Here is a 23,926-nt window from a genome sequence, read left to right as displayed (position 1 = left end):
TCAAATAGTAGCTTGAAAGAAGGATCATTACTTCAAGTTTAAGATAAAAAGATATGCACCATGTTTATTACAGTTTGGTTTGTTTCATGTTCCAAATTTACACACACACACACACACACACACACACACACTGAACAGTTTGGTTTCAAAATTTAGGATTTTAGAAATCGTTGATTTTGGAACCAGAGTTTTAAATTGACATCCCACAGTAAATTAAATTGTTTTCATCTTTTGAAAGTCTGAGGTTTCATTGGCAGGACGGACTTTACATGTATAGAATGAGGGATACACGCCCCCCCCCCACCCACTGATACACATGTATATGCAGCTCGCTCGTCCTTCACATGTTAATGATGCTGCAGGAAACAGCTCCTCCCTCGTCTCACTGCAGAAGCAACAAGCTGCTCTTTGTGAAGTTTCTCATCCACACACGTTGTTTTAACAGTTTCTTGTGTAAAATGTGACAAAGTTAATTTAAACATTGAAATCTTAACTCTTTCACTTCTTCACGTGGAATATTTAATAAATAAGCAGCTTTTCAAATGAAAGAGTTTCTTACTGTCCTCAGAGTTTTACGTATCTGTCCAAACTGTATTTATAACGATTCTCTCTCCAATGGAAATGGGGGGGGGGGGGACTTTCTTGTGGATTCAGACCCACGGAACCAGCTGTGGGAGTGGGCGTGGCTTCCTGTGTGAGAACCACCTGAGTGTCAGTGGTTGAATCAGTTACTGGGAGTCTGCAGAGGAGTCACTGGTCGAGTTTCACTTCAGCTGCACGTCTCACTGGTTTTCAAGGAGAATTAACGGAGACGTTTAACTGGAAACGCAGGACAGCGATTTCTCTCCAGTTTTTCAGTCTCACCTTTTTTCTCCTTCGCGTGTTTTGATATTAACTTGTAGATTAGAAACCTCTCGACCCTGTGGAGCTCGTTCTTCTGTCTCTGGGAACATGTTGTGGAATCAGCTGCTCAGGTGAGTCCGGAGAAGATCTTCAACTGAAACGTGTTGAATTGAAGTGATGTGTTTCTAAACGAGCTGATTGTGTGTTTTCAGGTTCCTGTGTGTGGTTGTGTGTCTGCACTGCGCTGCTGCTGCTGCTGCTGCAGGTCAGTTCCTCACTTCGACTCAAAACACGTTAAATGAAAGAAAAGCTCAATAACTCATCAACTCAGCTCAGAAACACAGTGGATCTGTCACTGGTTTGTTCCACGAAATGGACTCAGTGGTTCCAGTGGTTATGAACTTTACATTTACACAGAAGTAATTTAGAAACCTGTTTAATCTGAAGGAAAATAACCTGATGAAAAACAAAAGCAGCTTCGGTTCAGTCTGATGATTATAAAACCAAAGCAAGCTTCAGGAACTGTTCACAGATATGTTTGCTGTACAGAAGTTTATTTAGATCGTTTCTGTTTAGTTTATTCTGTAAAATGTTATAACATCAAACAGAAACGCTGATATTGAGTTAATCTCTTCTCCAGGTGAATTGATTTCTTAGTGTAACTCGTCTCCTCTGCCCAGCGTCTGCTTCACCGTTTGGTTTGTTTTACAGTGACTTTCATTGTAATATCTGGTGTTTATTTGATTTTTCAGGTTGTGAGGGAGTCAGATGTGACCAAGATCAACCTCCTCCTCCTTCAGCTTCTTCTTCGTCTTCATCATCATCATCTTCGTCTTCTTCGGTGGTGAAACCCCAGCAGCCCTCTCAGGACTTTTTGAATCAGTTTGCACAGGTGAGCTCCCCAAACAGTGGAGGGGACCGTAAACACCGTGACGCCAGCGCCGTCCTGCCCTTCATCGGCCTCACAGGCAGTGAGTTCACACATCTTCACTGAGCGCACACACACACACACACAGAGGTGATGAGCCCCACAAACCAATGAACACAACAAGTCGACACTTTACCCCAAAATACTGAGAATGTTTCCTCGACTCTCAAACTTATGTCTAATGGAGTTAAATGATAACTCTGGTGGATTTCCAGGTCTCTATATTGTTCTTTAGAATCCTGGTCACAGTCCGACTGTTGTATTCTCTTAAATGAAGAAATAATATAGAAAGCAAACCAACACCTATGGCTGATTAAATACTCTACTCTTAAATATAATTTTGCAGGACAGGCAGCAAATATTTGTAAAAGTTTAAAACATTTGTTAAGTAATCTGATTCGATCTAGTTGCTTGTTTGTCAACAGTTTTTTATTTGAACTCGTATTTAGAGCTAATTACGTTGAACTGAAGTGTGCGATCGACAGATCAGACTGATCCAGAGTCTGTGAAAGTTTCCATCCGTCGTCAGTTTGGTTTTTAGTGTTTTTTCGTTACTTTCCAACGTTTGTTGTGACTCTGGTTTGTGTTTGTCTGATGATGTGAAGCGGAGGAGAACAGGAATGTGCTGCCAGATGGAGAGCCTGGTTTATCTCACAGATACAAGCAGAGAGGGGCCCAGCCTGAGGTCCGAGGGCCGAGCCGGGGCCTTCAGACCTCCTCACAGGGACATTAAACCCTGATGCACAAACTAAAAGACACATAGATCATTTAAAAAGGATTAAAACCTCCTACAGGCATAAATACTCACAAGTTCAGGACTAAACTATAAGTAAAACTCATCCAGGGTCAAATATTGATTACAAATAATTTAATGTAAGATGTAATTGAATCAAATGAAACACCAGAAGTTTCCCCCGGAGGTTCAACTCACCCTGACTCTAACACTGATTCATGTTCGATCACATTCTGAAGGAGCGTGGAGGTTTCGTTGTTCAGGCTCTGACGTGGTCTCGTGGTTTGTTTTGGTTCAGGCGCCGAGCAGAGCCGCAGCTGCTGTAAGAACGGAGGAACGTGTATCCTGGGCAGTTTCTGCACCTGCCCGCAGTTCTTCACCGGGCGGAGCTGCGAGTACGACCAGCGAATCAGGTACGAGCAACAGGACACGGAGTCGTGAGGTGGCTGTCGACGGCTCGGAGGAATCTTTCAGTCCTTCACCTCAAAGAACCACGCACATTTGTTATCATTCCATTTGAATCGTTTCTTCAGATTCATCAGTATGTAAATAAAACTCCTGGTGTCTCTGCAGGAGCTGCGGTTTGATTCCCCACGGGGAGTGGGTTCAGAAAGGATGCTCCTACTGTCGCTGTGGGTACGGCGCTCTGCACTGCTTCCCCAACGTCTTCCATAAAGACTGTGGTAAGTCACGTGCACACACACACAAGTGCACACACATACTCCCACTCGGATCCTGAATGCGCTCGGGACATCTGAATCTGGTGCTTTACAGATGAATGGAAGCAGCTTTCCTTGTCTTTGTCTCCTGAGGTGTGTTCGATGTCAGACGTCTGTTCTAAAACTGAGTCGTTCACACTTTTCAAGCTTGGAACAAAAAGCGCCGCCCTGTTGTTCCCAGTGAAGCTGCTGTGTGTGAATACATGACTGTGAATGAGCCGAGGCCGCGCCTGCTCATCTGCAATTCAGGTTTATTCTAACATGTAAATGAGTTTAATCCACAAGCAGACTTTCACAACAACCTCCAGCCACAAAGACCCGTCTCTCTCTTCTCTCTGTCAGAGAGTTTAAGATAAAGGAAATATAAAAACACAGAGAAACAAAGATGGATGCATATTATAGTTAAAAACCATAAGAAAAAAATAAATACTCTAAACACAATGAACGTTTACGATGCACAACGTGAAGCATCAAATTAGAAAACTATAAATTATGACTTCAAAGTGTCAGTGAACAATGATCACAAGGAAGTTTCTGATTAAATTCTGGATTTGTGAAAAATGAATCACTGAAATTCTTCATTTCTTTGCAGATGACTCGGAGGAGGTGCGTTGGTATCGCTCATCAGCTGATAGGACGGTTCCCAACACTTCCTGCTTCCTGTTCCTGACGCTGCTTCTTCCTCTGCTCGTCTTCCTCTGATGGTTTAAGAAGTAAAAACACGAGGATCTATTTTAAACACTGAGCTGTGGACATTTTGAAAAGGTGGATTTTACCAAACAGTTTATTTGAAGTGGTCCAGCTCAGGATCAGGAAGTACCTTATTGTGAAACTGGGAACCAGAGGATGTTGATTTTAAACTGGTACATCAGCCTGTGCTGGTTTACAGGGACGTTCTGAGACTTTTTGGATGAGGACCTCGAACTGTCTGTTTGTGTGTATGTGTGTGTGTGTGTGTGTGAGTACAGGAAGTTGTAAATAAGATTTTTATGAAAAATATGTTTTTTCTGTTTTTTCATCTCATGATCTGTGAAAATCAGCTGTTTTTTTATTTCTTTGTAAAAGAAGACCCGGAGTTTGTTTCACTGAACTCTGTGTGTTTCTGCCTCGTTTGCACAAACTGAGCCAATGTGACCTTTTGTCCTTTAAACTCTGTATAAACACTTATATGTGTTTATTAAAGTAAACTTTTGTTGTGTTACAGCATTTCAGAGGGAATATTTAAAATAAAAAGTGACTGTTCAGACTCTTCTCCTCTCTCACGCTGTGTTTTATCTGCTGGTATTTCCAGTGGGAGCTGTTCTCTGTTTTCTCTTCGTCTCTTATCTCCAGACTTTATTGACGAGCTTTAAATTGATTATCAGCTTCTCTCTTATCTTAACCTTTTTTTGGACCACCCCCCCCCCCCCCATCTCTTTAAGAACTAGGAAGTCACATCTCCCACATTAAAAAAAGATTTTTATCATAGCTGAAACTTTCTGGTAAATTAAAAAACAACACTTCATCACCAACAAACCTGGTTATCATCCCATTATCCCAATTAAATTCATTCAACTTAGTTTCCCTCAAACTTTCCCTGGTCAACCCCTCACCCTCCAGTGTGGGTCCATCCCCCCACCCCCACCAACCCCCCCCCCCCCCCCCCCCCCAACGTTAAGAGCCACTGCCTTAGACAAACACTTGCTATTTCAATTTCTATTAAAATAAATTATCCTAAATCCCTGTGACAAACAATGCAGGTGTAAGAGTGACCAATGGTTTTTATTTTCTTTAAAACAAATAATTTCCACCACAGATTTAGGTAAATAAAATATTTTATATCACAAATCTTCGAAAACACAACGTGATGAAAATGGTGATGGAAGAGAAGAAGACAGTTGGTTGGATCTAAAACCAGCTTGTTAAAGAACAGGTCCCGATCATACATCTCACTGTGAGCACGAACTCGAATTTAACCAGATCATATAAATGAGACACGTTCATCCTCTCAACACATTTCTGCTTCAAAACAAAACGTTTGTTTTTATGTTATTACAATAAAGTGATTTATCAGGTTTTAATGTGAAATGTTTACGCTTTAATCTTAAATGATATCGTTATAACGTGGGATAAATTCCTGTATTGTTATTAAGTGAAACATTTCACATTGTAACATGATGAACTGTATGTTGTAACCACATGAAAACATTGTGTCAGTACATGAAAGTTAAGATAAAGATATTTTCATCCTGGCAAATTCAGTACAAGAAAACACAAAGTATAAAATAAAATAAATGTTCTTTACACTTGAAATTATTTTGAAACAGCAACATCTTGTTGTTATCTAAATAAACTTTCATGGAACCAGTGATGTTAAAACTTTGAATGTAGAAAACCAAACGCTGCGAACTACTCATGAACATGTGACCAGCGACAAAGAGCTCAACTTGTCTTTAATGAAGTTCAGCAGCAAACATTCCTCTGAACTGTTTCTCTTAGGAAAGATGTTGTGATTATTGGAGTGAACCAGCTTCATTCAGGTTTAATCTCTGGCTCAAACAAACCTCAAGCTGCGTAACTGAAGAGGAGAACAAGTGGATGATATCCGGTCCTTGTTGAGCAGCAGAGGGATTTATTCTTCTTTTAATCCCAAACTAATCAGACGTTAATCTCTCCTTTGTTATTTTTATCCACAGGCTAACAAATGGTGTAATTCTTCTGTTCCGATTGGACACAGAGCTCCTGAAACGTCTCCTGCTGTTTCCGTCCCGAGCTGATGAAGAAAAGATCTCGACATCTTTATGCTCCTGAATTTCTGTGTGTGAATCTCCTGCAGGGGTTAGAGGGATTGGAGGAGGTAGAAGGAGCTGCAGCTGGAGACTGAGGAGCGGAGGAGTCTGAGCGGAGGAGGAGCAGCAGGAGATTTAAACGGATTAACTGCAAAGTCAATGACACTAAATCGATTTATCCAACATTTCCACGTCTCCTGAGCTTTGAGTGGTGTTCCCTGCATCGTCATGTTCTTCATTCCTCAACACGTCAGCACACAAACAGGAAGAAACACAGACCTGGAATCAGTTCAGGCTTTGAAGACTTATTCATTTAACTTTTATCTGTTTTATGTTTCATTTTATTTAATTTAAAACATTTTATTTGATTCAATTTCTATTAAAGTTTATTTGAAACTTTCAAAAACGATTAATTATTAGTTAATTAATAAATAATATGGAAAAGCACATACATAAAAACATAAACTGATAAATATCAACCCCCCCCCCCCAACCCTAACATGAATCCAGCTTGTCTTGAGTTTTCTTTGTGTAAACAGACACAGAGCAGCAGGGACAGTACTCGACTGGTGCTCTTCCTCCCTCACAGGAAGAGGACGTGAGGTCAGGAAACAGTTTGTCTCAGAAGTTCTTCTCCAGAGGTTCATCTCAAACCAAACCGGCCTCCACACACATCTTATAGAAAATACCCTGAAGGTGCAGGAGCTGAGCAGGAGAGTCCATCTCTGCGATGGAACCTCTGTCCATCACAATGACCCTGAGGACAGACAACAGGAGACACGACCATGTGACCTCAACAAAAACACACAACGTCCACAGCTGGACTGAAAGACGAACTCTGGACCACTTCTCAAGAGTCCACATCTGTAAACGTGTGTAGATTGAAACTAGTGAGGTATCTTGTGTCGGGTTGTGTTACCTTGTGTAGTCCATGATGGTGTTGAGGCGGTGGGCGATGGTCAGAACCGTGCAGTCATCAAACTCACTCCGAATGGTGGACTGGATCAGCTGATCCGTCCTGAGGTCCACAGCAGCCGTCGCTTCATCCAGAACCAGGATCCTGGTTTTCCTGAGCAGAGCTCGGGCCAAACACAGGAGCTGCCGCTGGCCGAGGCTGAAACACACCAGAGCTCAGTGACCTCTGACCTCTGCTCTCACTCACTGTTCATCTGAACCCTCGCGTTACACGTCTACAAGGAAACGTGTCAGGATCAAGATCCCTAATCTGAAAGCATCAGGATCTCTCAGCCAATCAGCTTCTTCGGTCTAATGGTCTTCACCTGTCGTTATTTAACCAAATACCTGACAACGTTGTGTGTTCCTTGAATTGAGACACTTTCAGTGTTAGTAATGTAAATACAGTTAACATCGCCCCCTGGTGTTGGGGCAGGGTTTCAGGTGTTTATCGGTGGGGGGGGGTTCACCTCATGTTCTCTCCTCCTTCACTACACTGATGCTCCAGCTTTTGAGGCAGTTCGGACACGAAGCTGCTGAGATGAGCGAGTTCCAGAGCTTTCCACAGTTCTTCTTCTGAACAGGTGTCAAACGGGTCCAGGTTCATCCTCAGGGACCCAGAGAACAACACGGGGTCCTGTGAACAAGAGGTCACAGGTCAAATCAAAGCTTGATTAGTGTGGTCAGGTCATGTTTCTCACTAGTTGAGCTGCAGAGTGAGGAGCTGTGACCTGAGGGATGATGGTGATTCTGGATCTGAGGTCATGGAGGCCGATCTGAGCCACGTTGATTCCATCGATGAGGATTCGTCCGCTCGCCGCCTCCAGGATCCTGAAGATTCCCAGAGCCAGAGACGACTTCCCGGCTCCGGTTCTCCCAACGATCCCGACCTGACAAACCAAATCACTATTAAAGTAGTAAAAGTGTTTTACTGGGTTTATTTCTGACACAGACTTTTCTTCACTGACCTTCTCTCTGTTCTGGATGCTGATGGAAATGTCCTTCAAGGCCCAGTCCAGATCTTTCCGGTATTTAAGTCCATAATCCTCAAACTGGATGGTTCCGGTGGTCGGCCAGGCCGCCGGCAGCAGACTGTCCTCCAGGGTCCAGGCCGCCTGAGGACACGTCACGAAAGAGGAAGATACAAGACGTGAGAACATGAAGAGCTGCTTTAATCTATCAGAGTATGTGAAGAAGAATCTAAGAGGTAAATAACTAATGAAGTGAAGTCAGGATACGTGCGAGCTGTGAAACAGTCTCAGAGATGTGGAAACCCCAGATTACACTTGAATATATACAGTATAAACATATGATATATATTATATGTACATGAATCTATCTGAACCCTGGAGGGGCTGTGGAGCACGGACCTCTTTGGCTGTGTGGTCGTATTCTTTCACTCGCTCCACAGACACGATGTTGTTTTCCACGTCCGTCCACGACCGAACGATCCAGCTCAGGATTCCCGTCACCTGCAAAACCACCAACACTGATTCAACCTGAAACTGGATCTGTTCCTGTCACATTGAAACACGTTCGATTTAACTCTAAACTCGTTCAAAACCCTTAATCTGGTTTCTCAGGCTGAAGTAGTTGATTTAATGAGAAGCTGTTTTCACCTGGAGAGATTGTGTCACAGCCAAACCCACGATTCCCGGACTCAGATTATCTCGACCTTGAACACACAAGATGGCCGCCGCCAAAACCAGCACGTTCCCCAAAAACTCCAGGTTCACCGCCAGCCACCTGCACCAGGACACATTTATATTTATACATAAAAAACAATATGATCTGAATATTAAAACATCATCAAATCTTTAAAAAAACGTTAAATATCATGTGTTTTATCTAAAGATGGAAAGATTCCGATCGAACGTTCATTTGAATCATTTCATAGTTTGAATGAACCTGGTGGCGACGAATCGAGGAAAGTAAGCTTCCTGGTTTCTGTCGATGCGTCGATGGGCCTGACGGACGAACCGCTGCTGCTCGCCAAACGCTCGGATGACGGCGGCGCCCTGCACCGTCTCGTTGAAGTGGCTGTAGACCGGCGAGCGGCTCACCGCCTCCAGGCGCCGCAGCTGACACGAAGACGCCACGTAGAAACTCTGGAGACAAACAACAGAGAACACGATTAACCAGGAGACTTCAGCTCCGGGACGACGTCGTTCAGGAAACACCTTCACCTGGATGAAGACGTAGAAGAAGGCGAGGGGGAGGAGCACCAGGCCTGCGAAGGGCGTGGCCAACAACACGATGATGCAGATCTCCAGCAGCTTGAACAGGTAGCCCAGCATCATCTTCAGCCCGTCAGGAATCATGCAGTCGATGGCGTCGATCTCTTTGGAGAAGCGGTTCAGGAGGTTTCCGCTGGGCGTCACCTCGAAGAAGGACATGGGCGAGTGCAGCACGCTGTGGAGCAGGTCGGCGTGAAGGTGGCGTGACGCTACGATCCCGCCCAGAGAGATGGCCAGCGTCGTCCCAAACATGGCCATCGCTGAAACACAGAGAAATGAGGGGTCATGAGACGGAAGACGGATTTCGTTCAGGTCAGGTTAAGGATTAGTCTAGGGTTGGGTTGGGTTGGGTTAGAGTCAGAAATTACATCTGAGTTCAAACAGGCTTAAAGACAAAAGCATCAAAATAAGGAAAGTGACCCCGTCACAGAGTCACAGACGTGATCACAGACAGAGTCCCACACACACCAGGTCTGTACTGCGTCTCACCCTGAGTGAAGCCGAGTGCTGCGAACACGCTGAGCTTCAGCTCGTGGTCGCTCCGGGTTCCGTTGACGGGCGCCTCGTCGGCCCAGAGGCTCAGCCAATAGTTGTAGGCCAGCGACGCGGCCTGTTGGAAGGCGCAGAGGAAGATGATGGTCATGATGAAGGTCAAGCCGATGGTCTTGAAGTACTCTCTGTACATCTGCAGCTTCACCTGACAACACAATAAATAAAACACTCCATCAGTTCCTCGTGACTGATGGATCAGTGAATCTCAGGGGAAACATTCTTTGGTGATGTTCAGAATTTTCACGTTAAGTCACGTTGATGCTTCTGCTGAGAATCAAATCTGCCTTTTCAACAATATTGAGGTTATGACTGTTTTAAAGTTCACGGTTCAAACAGAAGCACGAGAGCGACTCACTCTCCCGGTGTGAACTTTATCAGCCTTCGTTAGTTTTCCAGCTTCTTCGACATCCAGCTCCTGATCAACATCACCTGGCACATGGAGACTGGCACTGCTCATATCACAGCTGCAACACACACACAGAGACACACACATGAGGATACACAACACATACACAAAATAAATAAAAATATTATTTTTTATTCACATAAAAAACATGTTTTTACCTGATCAGCTGCTCCTGAGAAAGATCGACGGAAAAATCTAAGAGACTGAGACGAGACACTGCCTTCCTGCTGCCTACACACACACACACACACACACACACACACACACACACACACACACACACACACACACACATTAACACACACACGCAAATACACACACACATACACACACACATACATACATACACACAGAAGCAAGTAATGAGCACCATTATGAGAAAGTAGCCAACTTTGCCTTTGACTTCCTCCGAAATTCTACAGTAAAACCTTTTGAAACTTTCCAAACAGTGGTTAGTTTTTTTTTTCTTGTGTTTTCCTTGTTAGTTGTGTTCCTGTGGTTAGTTGTGTTCCTGTGGTGAGTTGTGTTCCTGTGGTTAGTTGTGTTCCTCTGATTAATTGTGTTCCTGTGGTTAGTTGTGTTTCTCTGGTTGGTTGTGTTCCCTTGGTTAGTTGTGTTCCTGTGGTGAGTTGTGTTCCTGTGGTTAGTTGTGTTCCTCTGATTAGTTGTGTTCCTCTGGTTGGTTGTGTTCCTCTGGTTAGTTGTGTTCCTGTGGTTAGTTGTGTTCCTGTGGTTAGTTGTGTTCCTCTGGTTGGTTGTGTTCCTCTGGTTAGTTGTGTTCCTCTGGTTGGTTGTGTTCCTCTGGTTGGTTGTGTTCCTCTGGTTAGTTGTGTTCCTCTGGTTGGTTGTGTTCCTCTGGTTAGTTGTGTTCCTCTGGTTAGTTGTGTTCCTCTGGTTGGTTGTGTTCCTCTGGTTGGTTGTGTTCCTCTGGTTAGTTGTGTTCCTGTGGTGAGTTGTGTTCACGTCATTGCTCTTACTCTTCTCGTGGAGTGTGGGTTTTCCTCGGCTGTGCTTTCCACTGAAGGTTTGGATTAATTTGGCGAAGGTTCCTTTTCGGTCCATCAGCTCGGCGTAGGATCCCGACTCAGAGATCCGACCCTCGTCCATCACCAGGACCAGGTCGGCTTTGGACAGGAAGCTGAGGCCGTGAGTCACCAGAACCCGAGTCTTAAAACCAAGACAGTCATATACGGTTACATACAGATTAAAGAGAACCCACATGACCCTCCGCAGGTTGATGATTGGTTGAACAGGTCCACGTCTCACCTTGTCTTTAAGAATCCCTGTGGGGCCAATTACCCGATCAAAGATGTGTTGTCCCACGTGAGCATCCACGGCCGACAGCGGGTCGTCCAGCAGGTAAACATCTGACCTCCTGTAGACGGCTCGAGCCAGACTCACCCTCTGCTTCTGCCCTCCAGACAGGTTCAAACCCTGCAGTCAGTGAACGCATCGTCAGTGAGCTACCGGACAAATGCACCATCAATACACTGTGCTCCTGAATGCATCTCCAGCAGCTGGGGTTGGGCGGGGTTGAAGATGAGGACGGTACCTTCTCTCCGATCTCGGTGGCGTCTCCGGCAGGAAGCAGGTCGAGGTCCGGCAGCAGGGCGCAGGCGTCCAGCACCCGGTGATACCAGCTCTCCTTCCTCTCGCCTCCAAACAAAATGTTCTCCTTCACTGACGCATTCTGGACCCAAGACTGCTGAGGAACATAACCCACAGAACCCTGGACACACACACAGACACACACACACACACACACACAGAGAGACACACAGTAACACGTTAATCACAAAGAAAGTAAGAATTACCAAATAATAAAACACGTTCTTTTAAGTCACCTGGATGTAGACGAAGCCCCGCCTCCTCTCCATCTCCCCCAACATGGCCGACAGAAGAGAGGACTTCCCCGAGCCGACGTGACCGACCACAGCGACGAGCGAACCCGTCTTCACCTTCAGGTCGATCCTCTGCAGGCACGGGGAATCCTCAGGGGACCAGGAGAAGAAGCCGCCCTCGATCACGACAGCGTCACCGTCTGAGAAGGAAAACATGGAACCAGTGACACATCAGTAACACAAATGTGATTTCAATGGACAATTGTGGATTAGTAAAAACCTCTTCATGTATCCAACATGTATTATCAACATGTGTCTCACCTGAGCTGTGATGAAGTCTCTCCACGTCGTCAGGTCGAAGTTCCTCCAGACACAGGAAGTCGGTCAGACGTCGCAGTGAGATGATGGCCTGGTTAAAAACACAGGAAGTATTATTCACCTTTTCATCATTTAGGTTTTCTATCAACTCAACAAATACAATCTGTTATGATTTCTCATGTCTCAGCCTTTTGATTATGATGATGGATCAAAGATTCAAAGAGACAAAGACTCTCTGACCTGCATGGTCGTGTTCATGGCGAAGGGAAGTTGACTCAGAGGACTTTTCAGGATGTTGATGAGGGCCACAGAAACAAAGATCTTCTGAGCATCAAGAACGTTTTGCTCATCGTACAAAATGTAGACGCCGAAAACAGAGAGAGCGATCTGAGGGGGGGGGGGCAGAGAGAGAGAGAATTAGAACGTGACCAACTCAGTGGATAAAAAGTATCACTGGACCCAGATGTTCAGGCAGATGTGCGACGCACCAGGAAGGAGGAGGAGTTGAACGAAGCCAGGGACACGGAGTAGAGGATCTGAGACTTCTTCAGGGCGTTGAGTTCCCCGTCTCTCAGGACGCCGACTCGCCGCAGGAACGCTTCCTCCCACGAGTAGAACTTGAGGATCTTGATGCCGCTCAGGATCTCACTCATCAGTTTGATCCGACCGTCCATGAAGTTCATCTGCACCTCCTGAGGGACGAGGATCAGAGAATCAAACTACAAAACAATTACAAACATTAGATCTGAAGAGGAAAAGGTTTTCTCACCTGAAGTTTGCTTCTCATTTTAGCCAAAACGCCGTTCAGAGGAAAAATCAGGAAGACGGCCGTGATCCCAGCGACAGCCGGAGGGCCGAGCAGCTGTCAATCAACCAGTCAACCAGTCAATCAATCAATCAATCAATCAATGATGATGATGTGTTTACCTTTATTATGTTTGTTGTCAAGATGTGTTTGTCTTTATGTTTTTTATATTGATGATGTTTGTGATGTTTGTGTTTGTGATGTTTGTGTTTGTGATGTTTGTGTTTACGTTTACCTGCCACAGGAAGTAGAAGCACAGTGCGATCTCGATGGGAGCGATCCAGACGCTGTTGAAATAAACCACGACGTCCATCAGCTTCTGAGCGTCGGCGGAAACCAGATTAATAATTTCTCCCAAAGTGACTTGTCTCCTCGCAGCGCTGCTCAGCACCAGACTCTGAAGACACAAACACACAAAGCCTTACTCACAACTTCACTCATCGCAACAAAGTGTGTTTGTGTTAAGATTAATCCAATTTAGTTTGGGGTTTCAGTCTGTCTCCACCTGTCTGTCTGTCTCTTACCTGTCTGTCTGTCCGTCTCTTACCTGTCTGTCTGTCCATCTATCACCTGTCTGTCTGTCCCTCTCTTACCTGTCTGTCTGTCTCCACCTGTCTGTCTGTCTCCACCTGTCTGTCTGTCTCCACCTGTCTGTCTGTCTATCACCTGTCTGTCGGTCTCTTACCTGTGTGTCTGTCTGTCTGTCTGTCTCCACCTGTCTGTCCGTCTCTTACCTGTCTGTCTGTCTATCACCTGTCTCCACCTGTCTGTCTGTCTCTTACCTGTCTGTCAGTCTCTTACCTGTGTGTCTGTCTGTCTGTCTGTCTCCACCTGTCTGTCTGTCTCTTACCTGTGTGTCTGTCCATCTATCACCTGTCTGTCTGTCACCACCTGTCTGTCTGTCTCCACCTGTCTGTCCGTCTCTTACCTGTCTGTCTGTCTCCACCTGTCTGTCCGTCTATCACCTGTCTGTCGGTCTCTTACCTGTCTGTCTGTCTGTCCATCTATCACCTGTCTGTCTGTCTCCACCTGTCTGTCTGTCTCCACCTGTCTGTCTGTCTATCACCTGTCTGTCCGTCTATCACCTGTCTGTCGGTCTCTTACCTGTGTGTCTGTCTGTCTGTCTGTCTCCACCTGTCTGTCTGTCTGTCACCTGTCTGTCCGTCTGTCACCTGTCTGTCTGTCTCCACCTGTCTGTCTGTCTCCACCTGTCTGTCTGTCTTCACCTGTCTGTCCGTCTGTCACCTGTCTGTCTGTCTCCACCTGTCTGTCTGTCTCCACCTGTCTGTCTGTCTATCACCTGTCTCACCTTCTTGTAGACGAGTGCGATCACGCTGGTCTTCAGTCTCATTCCGACGCTGAAGCAGTGAATCATGTACTGATGGTTGAGGACGGACTGAAGACACGACAACAGGAAGAGCAGAGAGGCAAACAGGAAACCTTTCCACGTCTCCGCCTCTCTGTCCCGCATGAAGACCAGCAGACAACTAGAAACAACAATAAACAATATAAAAAGTCAACAACAGCAACAATAAACAACATCATCACGATGTGACTTCAGCTGACCAGCAGGTGTCGCTGTTTCTCACCATGTCATCACCACATTAGACCTGACTCACCTGAGCACCTGCGGCACGGCGAACATGAAGGCGTCGTGGAGGAGGAGACATAGTGTACCGCACAGGAAGTAAGGCCCAAAGCTCCGCCCCAAAGCATGTATAAGGAAGAAGCTGTAGCTCCGCCCTTTCCTCTTCTCCTCAAACAGGGGAGTTTTTTCTGTTGGTCCAGCAGAACCAACCAACCGGGACCAGAATGGACCCGAAGCTTCTGGTTCCTCTCTGCAGAACAAATCAGAATGTGACTGCGATAAAGGAAAGTAAACAGCAGCTGCAGTGGCGCCACCTTCAGGCCGCTGACAACATACATGTTCTAATATTCTTCCTTTTCCTGTTCCAACAGCTCTTTCATACTAAAAGCTTTCCAGAAGCCATCCAGGCTTTAATTTGGAAATGTCATTAAGAAGCTTTAAGTTTTATCACCAAGGAATCAGGTTAGTGACATCACTGTGACATCACTAAAATGATTCCAATGTTCTTTAAATATTCAGCGTGAAAGTTCGTACTGCGGCTGTTTCCTGTTCTGAGTCCAGAACTTCTCCAGGTCTGTCATGATCCTCAAGGATGAGTCCTGTTCTCGCAGTGGCCACAGATCTTCAGCCTGCAGGGGGCGCTTGTAACCCTGGAGCAGCAAACTGACAGAAAGACGAAACATTACAATACTGTAATTGACGAGTTATTAGTCGATAACATTTTAAAATTCTAACTTTATTTACAGCTTGAAGTCGTGAAAATAAAATAAAAGTGGTGAATCATGGGGGTTAGTTTAGGGTTTAAGATGTAGAAGAGTTCGTGGGGGGCAAGTCGAGTTGAGCTGGGTTAAGTTAAGGGTTGAGTTGCGTTAAGGGGTTTTAGAGGTTAAGGTTGAGTGATGATGTTCGTACCTGCTGATCCAGAAGAAGAAAAACTTTGAAACAAACGATGCGTCCTCCTCTGGACATTGGTTCTAACGAGAGAAGGTTACAGTCAGATTTAACCAACTGTCTATTAACTATCTATTAACTATCTATTAACTATCTATTAACTATCTATTAACTAACCACATATTTAAGAAGACTCATTGACTTAGACATGCTTGTGTGTGTCACCTGGACGCGTGTGTGTTCGTCCTGAAGTGTCCGTCGATCTGAGAAGCAGCAGAGAACGAGTTCGATGAGTTGGATGGAAAAACAGATGAAGAACGCGTTGAAACGAAAAGCATCTGATGAAAACTCCTGAAACGACAGAGAGCAGAGGTCAAAGGTCAAAGGTCAGAAGGCTTCATCATCATCATCATCATCACTCAAATATTTCATTTAATTTGAACTGTTTTCTAAGAACTGTGAACTGGAGGTCACGTGATCATTTAGACACAGAGCGTCACATTCCACATGTCAAGGACACACACTCCCTCCGGCTGTCGTCATGTGACTTGTGTGTCAAACATCCACAGAACCGATCTGGTGTCAAGAGGAACAGTAAATCACTGAAAACACCTGCTGGTATGAGGACAGACATGTCAGGCAACAGAGACACATTACTGCCACTGCCCATGAGCAAGACATCAACCTCAGAGCTGAACCTTCACCATCAGGTCATCAATGATCCCGAACCTGATCAGATTCAAATGTTGAACCACATCCCTACAACTGACTGGTTGGTTTATCGACTTGTTCCTTGAGTCAGAGACCAGGACAGGGACCAGAACTGGGACCAGAACTGGGACCGGGGCCACAGCTTCTCTAAACCACCACAGTCTGATCCCCATCATCTGACTCAATTCAACTGCTGGTCTTTATCTGCCCATCACCGGTCCACGAGGATCCACATCCTGAACATGTCACTTCCTTGTAAACCACAGAGAAGCTACGTCTGATCACTGATACCTGATCAATAATCTGCTCGATGTTGACCTTCAGAGGAACGATGGAGCAAAGAACCAGAAGTGTCCAGAAGAGGAAGAGGATGACGGAGGAACGACAGCCCTTCATCCTCTCGACCTGGATTATGACAACAGCCAGAACCTGAGGACGAATCAAACAGTGGATTGATCAATTGATTGACTGATTAATCAATGCCCCCTAGCCCTGTTATCCAGTACATGCATGAAGGAGTCATGACGTACCAGAGTGAGGCTCCGAATCAGTGGACCCAGCAGGATCAGGTGGTTCTGGATCTCATCGTTCATCTTCACCACAACGTAAAACATCTCCAGGAGACCAAAGGAGGCCAGACTGAAACCGAGGAGCTGCAACAATGACCCAGGTTAGTCCAAAAAGACCCAGTTGAGACCACAAAGACCCGATTGAGACCACAAAGACCCAGGTTAGTTCACAAAGACCCAGTTTAGTCCACAAAGACCCAGTTGAGACCACAAAAACCCAGGTTAGTCCACAAAGACCCAGGTTAGCCCACAAAGACCCGATTGAGACCACAAAGACCCAGGTTAGCCCACAAAGACCCAGGTTAGTCCACAAAGACCAAGTTGAAACCACAAAGACCCGATTGAGACCACAAAGACCCAGGTTAGCCCACAAAGACCAAGGTTAGTCCACAAGGACCAAGTTGAGACCACAAAGACCCAGTTCAGACCACAAAGACCCAGGTTAGTCCACAAAGACCAAGTTGAGACCACAAAGACCCAGTTCAGACCACAAAGACCCAGGTTAGTTCACAAAGACCAAGTTGAGACCACAAAGACCCAGGTTAGCCCACAAAGACCCAGGTTAGTCCACAAAGACCAAGTTGAGACCACAAAGACCCAGTTCAGACCACAAAGACCCAGGTTAGTTCACAAAGACCAAGTTGAGACCACAAAGACCCAGGTTAGCCCACAAAGACCCAGGTTAGTCCTTTTCCTAGTTTTCTTACCGTCTTGCTGCAGCAGAGTTTGGACAGCGGGATGACGCCCCGGTGGGGGCGGAGCAGCAGGTAGAGCAGGTAAAGAGGAGAACAGGTCCACAGGTAAACACAGGGGAACCACACCAGAGCCGTGTGCTGAAAGCACTGGGTCAGGTCTGGTTTGGAGGTGTACCAGGTCAGGTTCCAGTCCTGAATCCACAAAACACAACGATTGTATGTCACTGATACATGATGTCACTGATACATGATGTCACCGACCCTAAGATTCCCTCAGACACAGGAAGGTGAGGATTTCTCCGGCTGTCTCTGACCTCAGGTCAGATGTTAATGTTCAGACACTGAACATCTGAAAATGTTCTAATTAAACTTCATATCAATAAATCAATGATTTTAAAGTAGATGTTTAATTCAAACACATCCATCATCAGTTTGTCTGGTTGAATCTGATATTTTACATAATTACACTAAACTTGATAAAATGTGAAACTCACCCAGAAGGGATCCAGACCACTCCCACTGCACAGCTCCTCCATTTCTCCTTCTCCTCTCCTCCTCTACAAAGTTTGACCAAACTAAACCAAACTAAACAGCTAAGAGAACACAATGTCTGAATCTCTCTCTCACTCCGCCTCTCTCTCTCTCTCTCTCTCTCTCTTTCTCTCTACTCTCTCTCTGTGTCGTTCTCCCTCCCTCTCTCTCTCTCTCTCTCCCTCTCTCTCTGTCCCCCTTCGCTCACTTTTTTTAAATATAATGTCATTCAGGTTGAACATGATATATTGTAAATTTACTTTATAATGTATTGTATTAAAATGTAAATATAATATACTGTAAGATACATGAACAATGTTTATTTTCTTATTGTAAATGTAATTTCAGACATGAAAGCAGTGTTCATATAAAGAGGGGAAAGAAACAGGACCATTAATAAAAGAACAGTGCGAGAACATTCATCTTCAATGAGACAGACCTGAGTAAATCTAATCAGTTCATCTGTGCATCTAAGTGAACGTTTGTATCAAATCTGAAATAATGATCCTGCGTTCTTCTGAGAAAACGTGTTTACGAGGGAAAACTGAATGAAAAAGAAGCAGCAGCTGCCGCCCTGCCTCTAAATCACACTCTGTCTCTAAATTCAACACGACTCTGTGACTCGTGTTGATTTAAACATGAAGCAGCTTCAGTGATGAGCTGTGACCTCAGAGAACAACTCGTCCTGAAGACTTTCACAGTCATCAGATTGCTGACGTGTTAGTTTCATTCATAATTACGTACTGACACATTAGTGTAACTCATATCAATATTATCGGGCTGAAAATCGAAACACAAAAAAACAATAATTGTTTCTTTAAATTTATTTATATACTGTTAATACATTTACTGTACAATATTAATAAATATATGAACACACATATATACAGTCAATACTGCTGTCAGTACACACTGAAATAATTTAATGATAATGAGGAAAATGATGAAAACCTTTTTTTACAGCAGCATATTACATATTTAATAATTAAGAAAACCGATGATGGTCCCTGAAACCAGCTGGCAGCAGCTCAGCTGGGTGATTGACAGACGGTGCCTGTTGTCTTGGTGACAGGAAGAGGAGGAACGAGCTGCGTGTCTGAACTGAAACAAAAAAGAAGATTATTAATCACTTATTGATGACATCACTGATCGAGACACTTGACTGACACCTACAGGAAGTCTGATGCTGAAGCACAGCGACGATGTCGCCGCCTCCTCGGAGATTGACGTGCTCTGATTGGCTCTCCTGTTACTCTGAAAGACACAAGGTTCCATAATTACTTCCTTCTTTCTTTCTGCTCTTTCCCTCTTTACCTCACTCGATCCTTACCTCACTTCCATATAAGGTATTTCCTCAGTCTGTCTGTTGGGGTGAGTGTTGGGATCCACCAGCTGTTTCCTGTTCAAACACACACACACACACACACAGACACACACACACAGACACACAATGAATTTCATGTGCAGTTCTACAGAGTTTCCTGTAGGGGGAGTCAAGTCCTTCTTGTCAATGAACTGAATTTAGCTTAAAATCTTAGCAAAAATGTCCCAACAAACACACACACAAACACACATACTTACTGGATGTGTTTCCATATGAGGACATCAGGACTCTTACTACAAAGAAGAGAGAGAGAGAGAATTAGCATTAGCATTAGCATTAATATTAGCATAAGCATTAGCATTAACATTAGCATTAACATTAGCATTATCCATCATGGTCATTGCTATTATGAAGTTCAGTTGTTATATAGACTTAGAAATGAGCATCGGTGGCTCCCATTGGCCGATCCTAAACCCAGGCAGGTGTCTGGTTACCATGTTGACCACTCACTGGAAACAGGAAGTGATTTTATTACCGATCGTTTCTCCGGCGCCGCTCGTTGTTTCTCGTTATCGTCTCTGATTCGCTGCCGCTGCTTGTGTTGCCACGGGAACGAGTCCTGGAAAATGACTTAAAAAAATTACAAAATTAAACATTATAATAATACAAATAAGTCACGGCCATCACCTCCTCCTCCTCTGCTGTCTGATTGGCTGATCACCATCCAGACTTCTGCTCCGCCTTAATATCAGAGGAAAGATGTCAATCATTTTCTTTTCTCTCTTTTTCTTAATCCTTCTTTCTTTCAGTCTTTCTTTCTCACCACTGACGTCTCCCTCCATCTGGATCTTCTTTGATGTTTGCAGGAAACTTTGGGTTGAACAGGCCCCTGGAGACAGATTACATTACCACAGTAATCAGATTACATCCATAGAAAAATTAAATAACGTTTACACATTAAGCATCTTATTTTTTATGGGATGTTTTAAGTAACAATAAAATATTGATCATTTGTTTTCAGTCTAAGGTTCTAAGGATAAATATATAAGTAATATTATAACCAATGAGCTACTTGCACATTTTATTTGATCGTTTGATGTTTCACCTCACAAGGCCGCTGTTTTCCCATGGTGCAAAGGGTTTAACGACCTCCTCCTTGGCTCCGCCCTCTGACCTGCGGACACGACCTGGGTTCGAGATGGACTCGGTCTGACTGCGGCTGCAGGGGAGGAGTTTAAAAGTTCATCTCCAATGAGCCAATCACAACACGATCACATGATCACATGACATTGTGCTCTTTCACCTGTGAACAGCAGGTGGTGCTGTCTGCGTCGCCACTGGCTCACTGCTCACTCTCTCTTGTATGTGATTGGCTAGAAGAGAGGAAAGGGGGTGGGCCAAATGGTAAAAATGCCGTTTTATTTAAGAAACTATGACCACTAGCGTCGCCATAAAAGACGACACTGTACTGGAACAACACAAATCAAACCAGTGTACGAACAGCGGAGCCTCGAACACGTGTCTTTGGTTGTTTGTTCGTAAACACTTTCGTTTGTCGGCACGCCAACGTTCAACCGAGGAGAAGTGGGCGAACTAGCAAAGCTACACAGAGAGAGAGAGAACAGAAGGTTTTGAATAAAGGTTTGATTAATGTTACTTTATTAAGAAAAAGACACATTATAAAAAATCATTAAAATAAACCAGGTTTTGTGTTTTTACCTGTTGTGTCTCAGTCTGTGTGTCGAGTGATTTGACTCTGACATCCTGAGGAAAGACAATTCATATATTACAGTCTGTGAGTGAGTGTGCATGTGTGTGTGTATCTGTGTGTGTCTGTGGTTTCATGTTGTCACCTGAAGAAAACGTGATGCTCAACACAACATCTCCACAGACGTTTACAGTCGGATTCATCTGATGTATGAAAGAAAAACGACTTCTCTGAACCCTGTAACACACACACACACACGGACACGTTTCTTTGTTGATATTAATCAATTTGTCTCCATGTGTTTGAACAACAAAGTTTATCTAACTTTATATAAGTTCATTAATTCAGTTTTTTAAACTCTTAGCATCATTATGATCATGACATCATCAGGTAACTACAGAGTAGTATGACTAGCATTAGCATTAGCATTAGATAACCAATAAGAACTCACGTTTTTTCCAACGACTCTGAGCTGAAACGTTTTGTTTTTAAAATGAAGTTTGTTGATTCGCTGCCTGAGTAGAAGAGTCACATGACAGGTCACATGATCACAGCACAAAAAAACCCTAATATTGATACATTCACGTTATAACAACAACAATAAAATCAGTGAACTAACTCCAGACGTATCGTAGTGTTGATCAAAGATGTTTGTGAGGTCTCACTCCTACCAGAAATATTTTCCCACCAGCACTTTATTCTTATAGATGACCACGCCCCCTGGAGTTGGACCCAGGAAGTACTCCGACTGGTTCTCGCCCTATTAACGCGTCATGGGAATGAAGTCGGGTCATAATTACACAAAATGAAACGAATATGAAAAATAAGTAATAAGAACTTTATTGACATTTTATCTGAAACAATGCAATTCTTGATATTTATTATTCAGACATGGTCATAGCAACAGTGTTTGCTGTATAATGTAGATTATTGATTACTATTTTATTGATTTGCTGGCTGTCAAATTCTGACCTGATGCTTTTTGACATGATGTCGACAGACGTGTATCTCTGGATAAATTGATTGATGAAACCTTCATCGTTTAACATAATTGATGAACATGTCTTTAATGATGGTTGTTTGTTCTGTATTGATTATTATTTAGTTGTGTATTACTCGTAACTGATCAGTGCATTCTGCTGAGAGATGGTCATCAGACAATCTGTTATCAATCAGTGATAATTGATGATTTATTATGGATGACTAATAACTGATAAGTGAAGATCTTACGTAGGCGTTGAACAGAGAGACTCCGTACATCGGCAGCGAGCTGCAGAGAGACAGGAACAGATTCTGAGCCTGAGGACGAGAGACACCGCTGCATGAGACAGAGAGAGAGAGAGAGAGACATGTTCGTCTTCTGTAAGTTTGTAACTATGTTTATTATTTGAAAGGTTATTTCTGTATTTCCTCTCTACCTGAGTGACTTGTAGATTATTTGCACTTCCTGGTTTAGACCTAAGTCCAGCTCCTCTGCCCCCCCGACATCACCTTGATCAGCTGACGTGGAAATAAAATTCTAAAATAAATAGTTGAACTGTATTTTACCTAAACTCATTGTTGTTGGAAGTGTACAAATGTACAAATATAGACTTTTCTCAGATCACTGATTAATTGATTGGTGCTGGATTATTGATTAATTTTTAAAGTCGAACTGACCCTGCAGCCTCAGAGCAGAGAGGCGTGGCTTGAGGTGGGCGGGGCATAGAAGACGACCTCGACAGATGTCCTGACGAAGCTGAAGGTAAAACTGACGCCTGAAAGAGAATCACTTTGAAAATAATTTATCGACAAGAAAAAAAAAAGTTATATAATAATATTAATAATGATGATGATTATAGGGTATTTTTGAACACCTTTCATACATGAAATGCAGCTAAACATGACAGCTACAACAACAGCCGTCATCTTTAGTAAGAAAGAGTCAAACGCAGGTGTTGCTCAATATTTTCATCTCACCTCGTAGTTTCCTCTTTGATCTTCAACGGATTTTCAGCATAAAACATGACACCAAAATAAAAAATGTACGGTGGCCCCACTGAGACAAAACAATCAGAAAAAAATAACATATATATCTTTAAATCTAATTTTGAAATTGTTTAACAACACTGCAACTAAAGTTATTAAAGTATTCAAGATTCAAACTTATTTATAACATAATGTAGAAACTGACTGAGGCCTCGATGTCGTGAGAGAGTTTTCAAAGGATCCAACCAGCGCTGAAAAAAACACGTTGACATTAAACTGAATAAAGTAAAAAACGGAGTAAGGACAATAACACTGGTGCTTGTTCTAATGCTAATACTCAGACATTATGTTTTCTCACCGTCTGTTGTTTGTCGTCGCAGAATCTCAAACCGAAGAATTTGACTTCCACGACGTTCAGGTGAGAGAACACGCGATGCAAGATGGCCGCCGCCTTCGAAGACTTCTGATTAAAAACAAACATTTTACATCAGGGTTTAAACGAAGAGAGAGAGAGATGAGCAATATTTAAAAAATATTGAATAATACAGTTTAAGTTCTCACTCACCTTTATGCCGTGTTCTGTCATCAGCGAGATCTTCGTATCATCCAATAGGAGGACTTCTCCATAAAATTCCTGGTTACCACGGAAACAGGCCATCTTGACCGATGACCACAGCGTCAAACGAACCAATCAGGGGCGGAGTTACAATTTAAACGGTTTTAACATAATTTACTTTTAAAGAGAAAAACTTTTAAAAACTGTGAATAAAATGTGACTCTCTCTCTTTTTCTCTCCTTCTGTTTATCTCTTCTTTTCTCTCTCTCTTCTTGCCTCCT

The 23,926-nt window shown here is 43.8% G+C and overlaps 3 protein-coding genes across 3 annotated transcripts; 1 reads left to right on the top strand and 2 right to left on the bottom strand.

Annotated features, from left to right (window-relative positions):
• The first annotated feature begins 733 nt into the window (after window positions 1-733).
• tdgf1 (teratocarcinoma-derived growth factor 1) lies at window positions 734-4,467 on the top strand. The gene is made up of 6 exons (XM_062412998.1): window positions 734-974; window positions 1,056-1,108; window positions 1,596-1,814; window positions 2,803-2,917; window positions 3,078-3,187; window positions 3,816-4,467. Exons 1-6 carry the CDS (start codon window positions 952-954, stop codon window positions 3,923-3,925), a joined length of 630 nt encoding a protein of 209 aa, XP_062268982.1. The 5' UTR covers window positions 734-951; the 3' UTR covers window positions 3,926-4,467.
• A 563-nt stretch (window positions 4,468-5,030) lies between these two features.
• LOC133975549 (multidrug resistance-associated protein 1-like) lies at window positions 5,031-18,094 on the bottom strand. Its single transcript, XM_062413528.1, has 30 exons — window positions 18,053-18,094; window positions 17,571-17,750; window positions 16,825-16,947; window positions 16,586-16,723; window positions 15,809-15,934; window positions 15,605-15,666; window positions 15,227-15,355; window positions 14,724-14,942; window positions 14,414-14,591; window positions 13,340-13,501; window positions 13,069-13,161; window positions 12,788-12,991; window positions 12,540-12,686; window positions 12,303-12,390; window positions 11,985-12,181; window positions 11,693-11,869; window positions 11,407-11,574; window positions 11,118-11,307; window positions 10,299-10,371; window positions 10,090-10,198; window positions 9,672-9,879; window positions 9,132-9,442; window positions 8,854-9,053; window positions 8,565-8,691; window positions 8,316-8,417; window positions 7,914-8,060; window positions 7,677-7,835; window positions 7,416-7,582; window positions 6,911-7,105; window positions 5,031-6,748 (listed from the first exon to the last, which is right to left on the bottom strand). Exons 1-30 carry the CDS (start codon window positions 18,092-18,094, stop codon window positions 6,640-6,642), a joined length of 4,530 nt encoding a protein of 1,509 aa, XP_062269512.1. The 3' UTR covers window positions 5,031-6,639.
• An 834-nt stretch (window positions 18,095-18,928) lies between these two features.
• On the bottom strand, window positions 18,929-23,460 carry epb41l4a (erythrocyte membrane protein band 4.1 like 4A). The gene is made up of 18 exons (XM_062412996.1): window positions 23,448-23,460; window positions 22,781-22,878; window positions 22,540-22,621; window positions 22,352-22,439; window positions 21,793-21,881; window positions 21,573-21,636; window positions 21,267-21,358; window positions 21,133-21,177; window positions 20,915-21,015; window positions 20,717-20,786; window positions 20,519-20,632; window positions 20,237-20,302; window positions 20,101-20,154; window positions 19,949-20,032; window positions 19,671-19,706; window positions 19,420-19,488; window positions 19,263-19,343; window positions 18,929-19,190 (listed from the first exon to the last, which is right to left on the bottom strand). Exons 4-18 carry the CDS (start codon window positions 22,379-22,381, stop codon window positions 19,118-19,120), a joined length of 1,068 nt encoding a protein of 355 aa, XP_062268980.1. The 5' UTR covers window positions 22,382-22,439; window positions 22,540-22,621; window positions 22,781-22,878; window positions 23,448-23,460; the 3' UTR covers window positions 18,929-19,117.
• Between the last annotated feature and the right edge of the window lie 466 nt (window positions 23,461-23,926).

This window comes from Platichthys flesus, chromosome 19 (genome assembly GCF_949316205.1).
Source record: "Platichthys flesus chromosome 19, fPlaFle2.1, whole genome shotgun sequence".
NCBI lineage: Eukaryota > Metazoa > Chordata > Actinopteri > Pleuronectiformes > Pleuronectidae > Platichthys > Platichthys flesus.
Note: the sequence above shows the minus strand (reverse complement) of the source record. Positions and strands in the feature narration are given on the sequence as shown.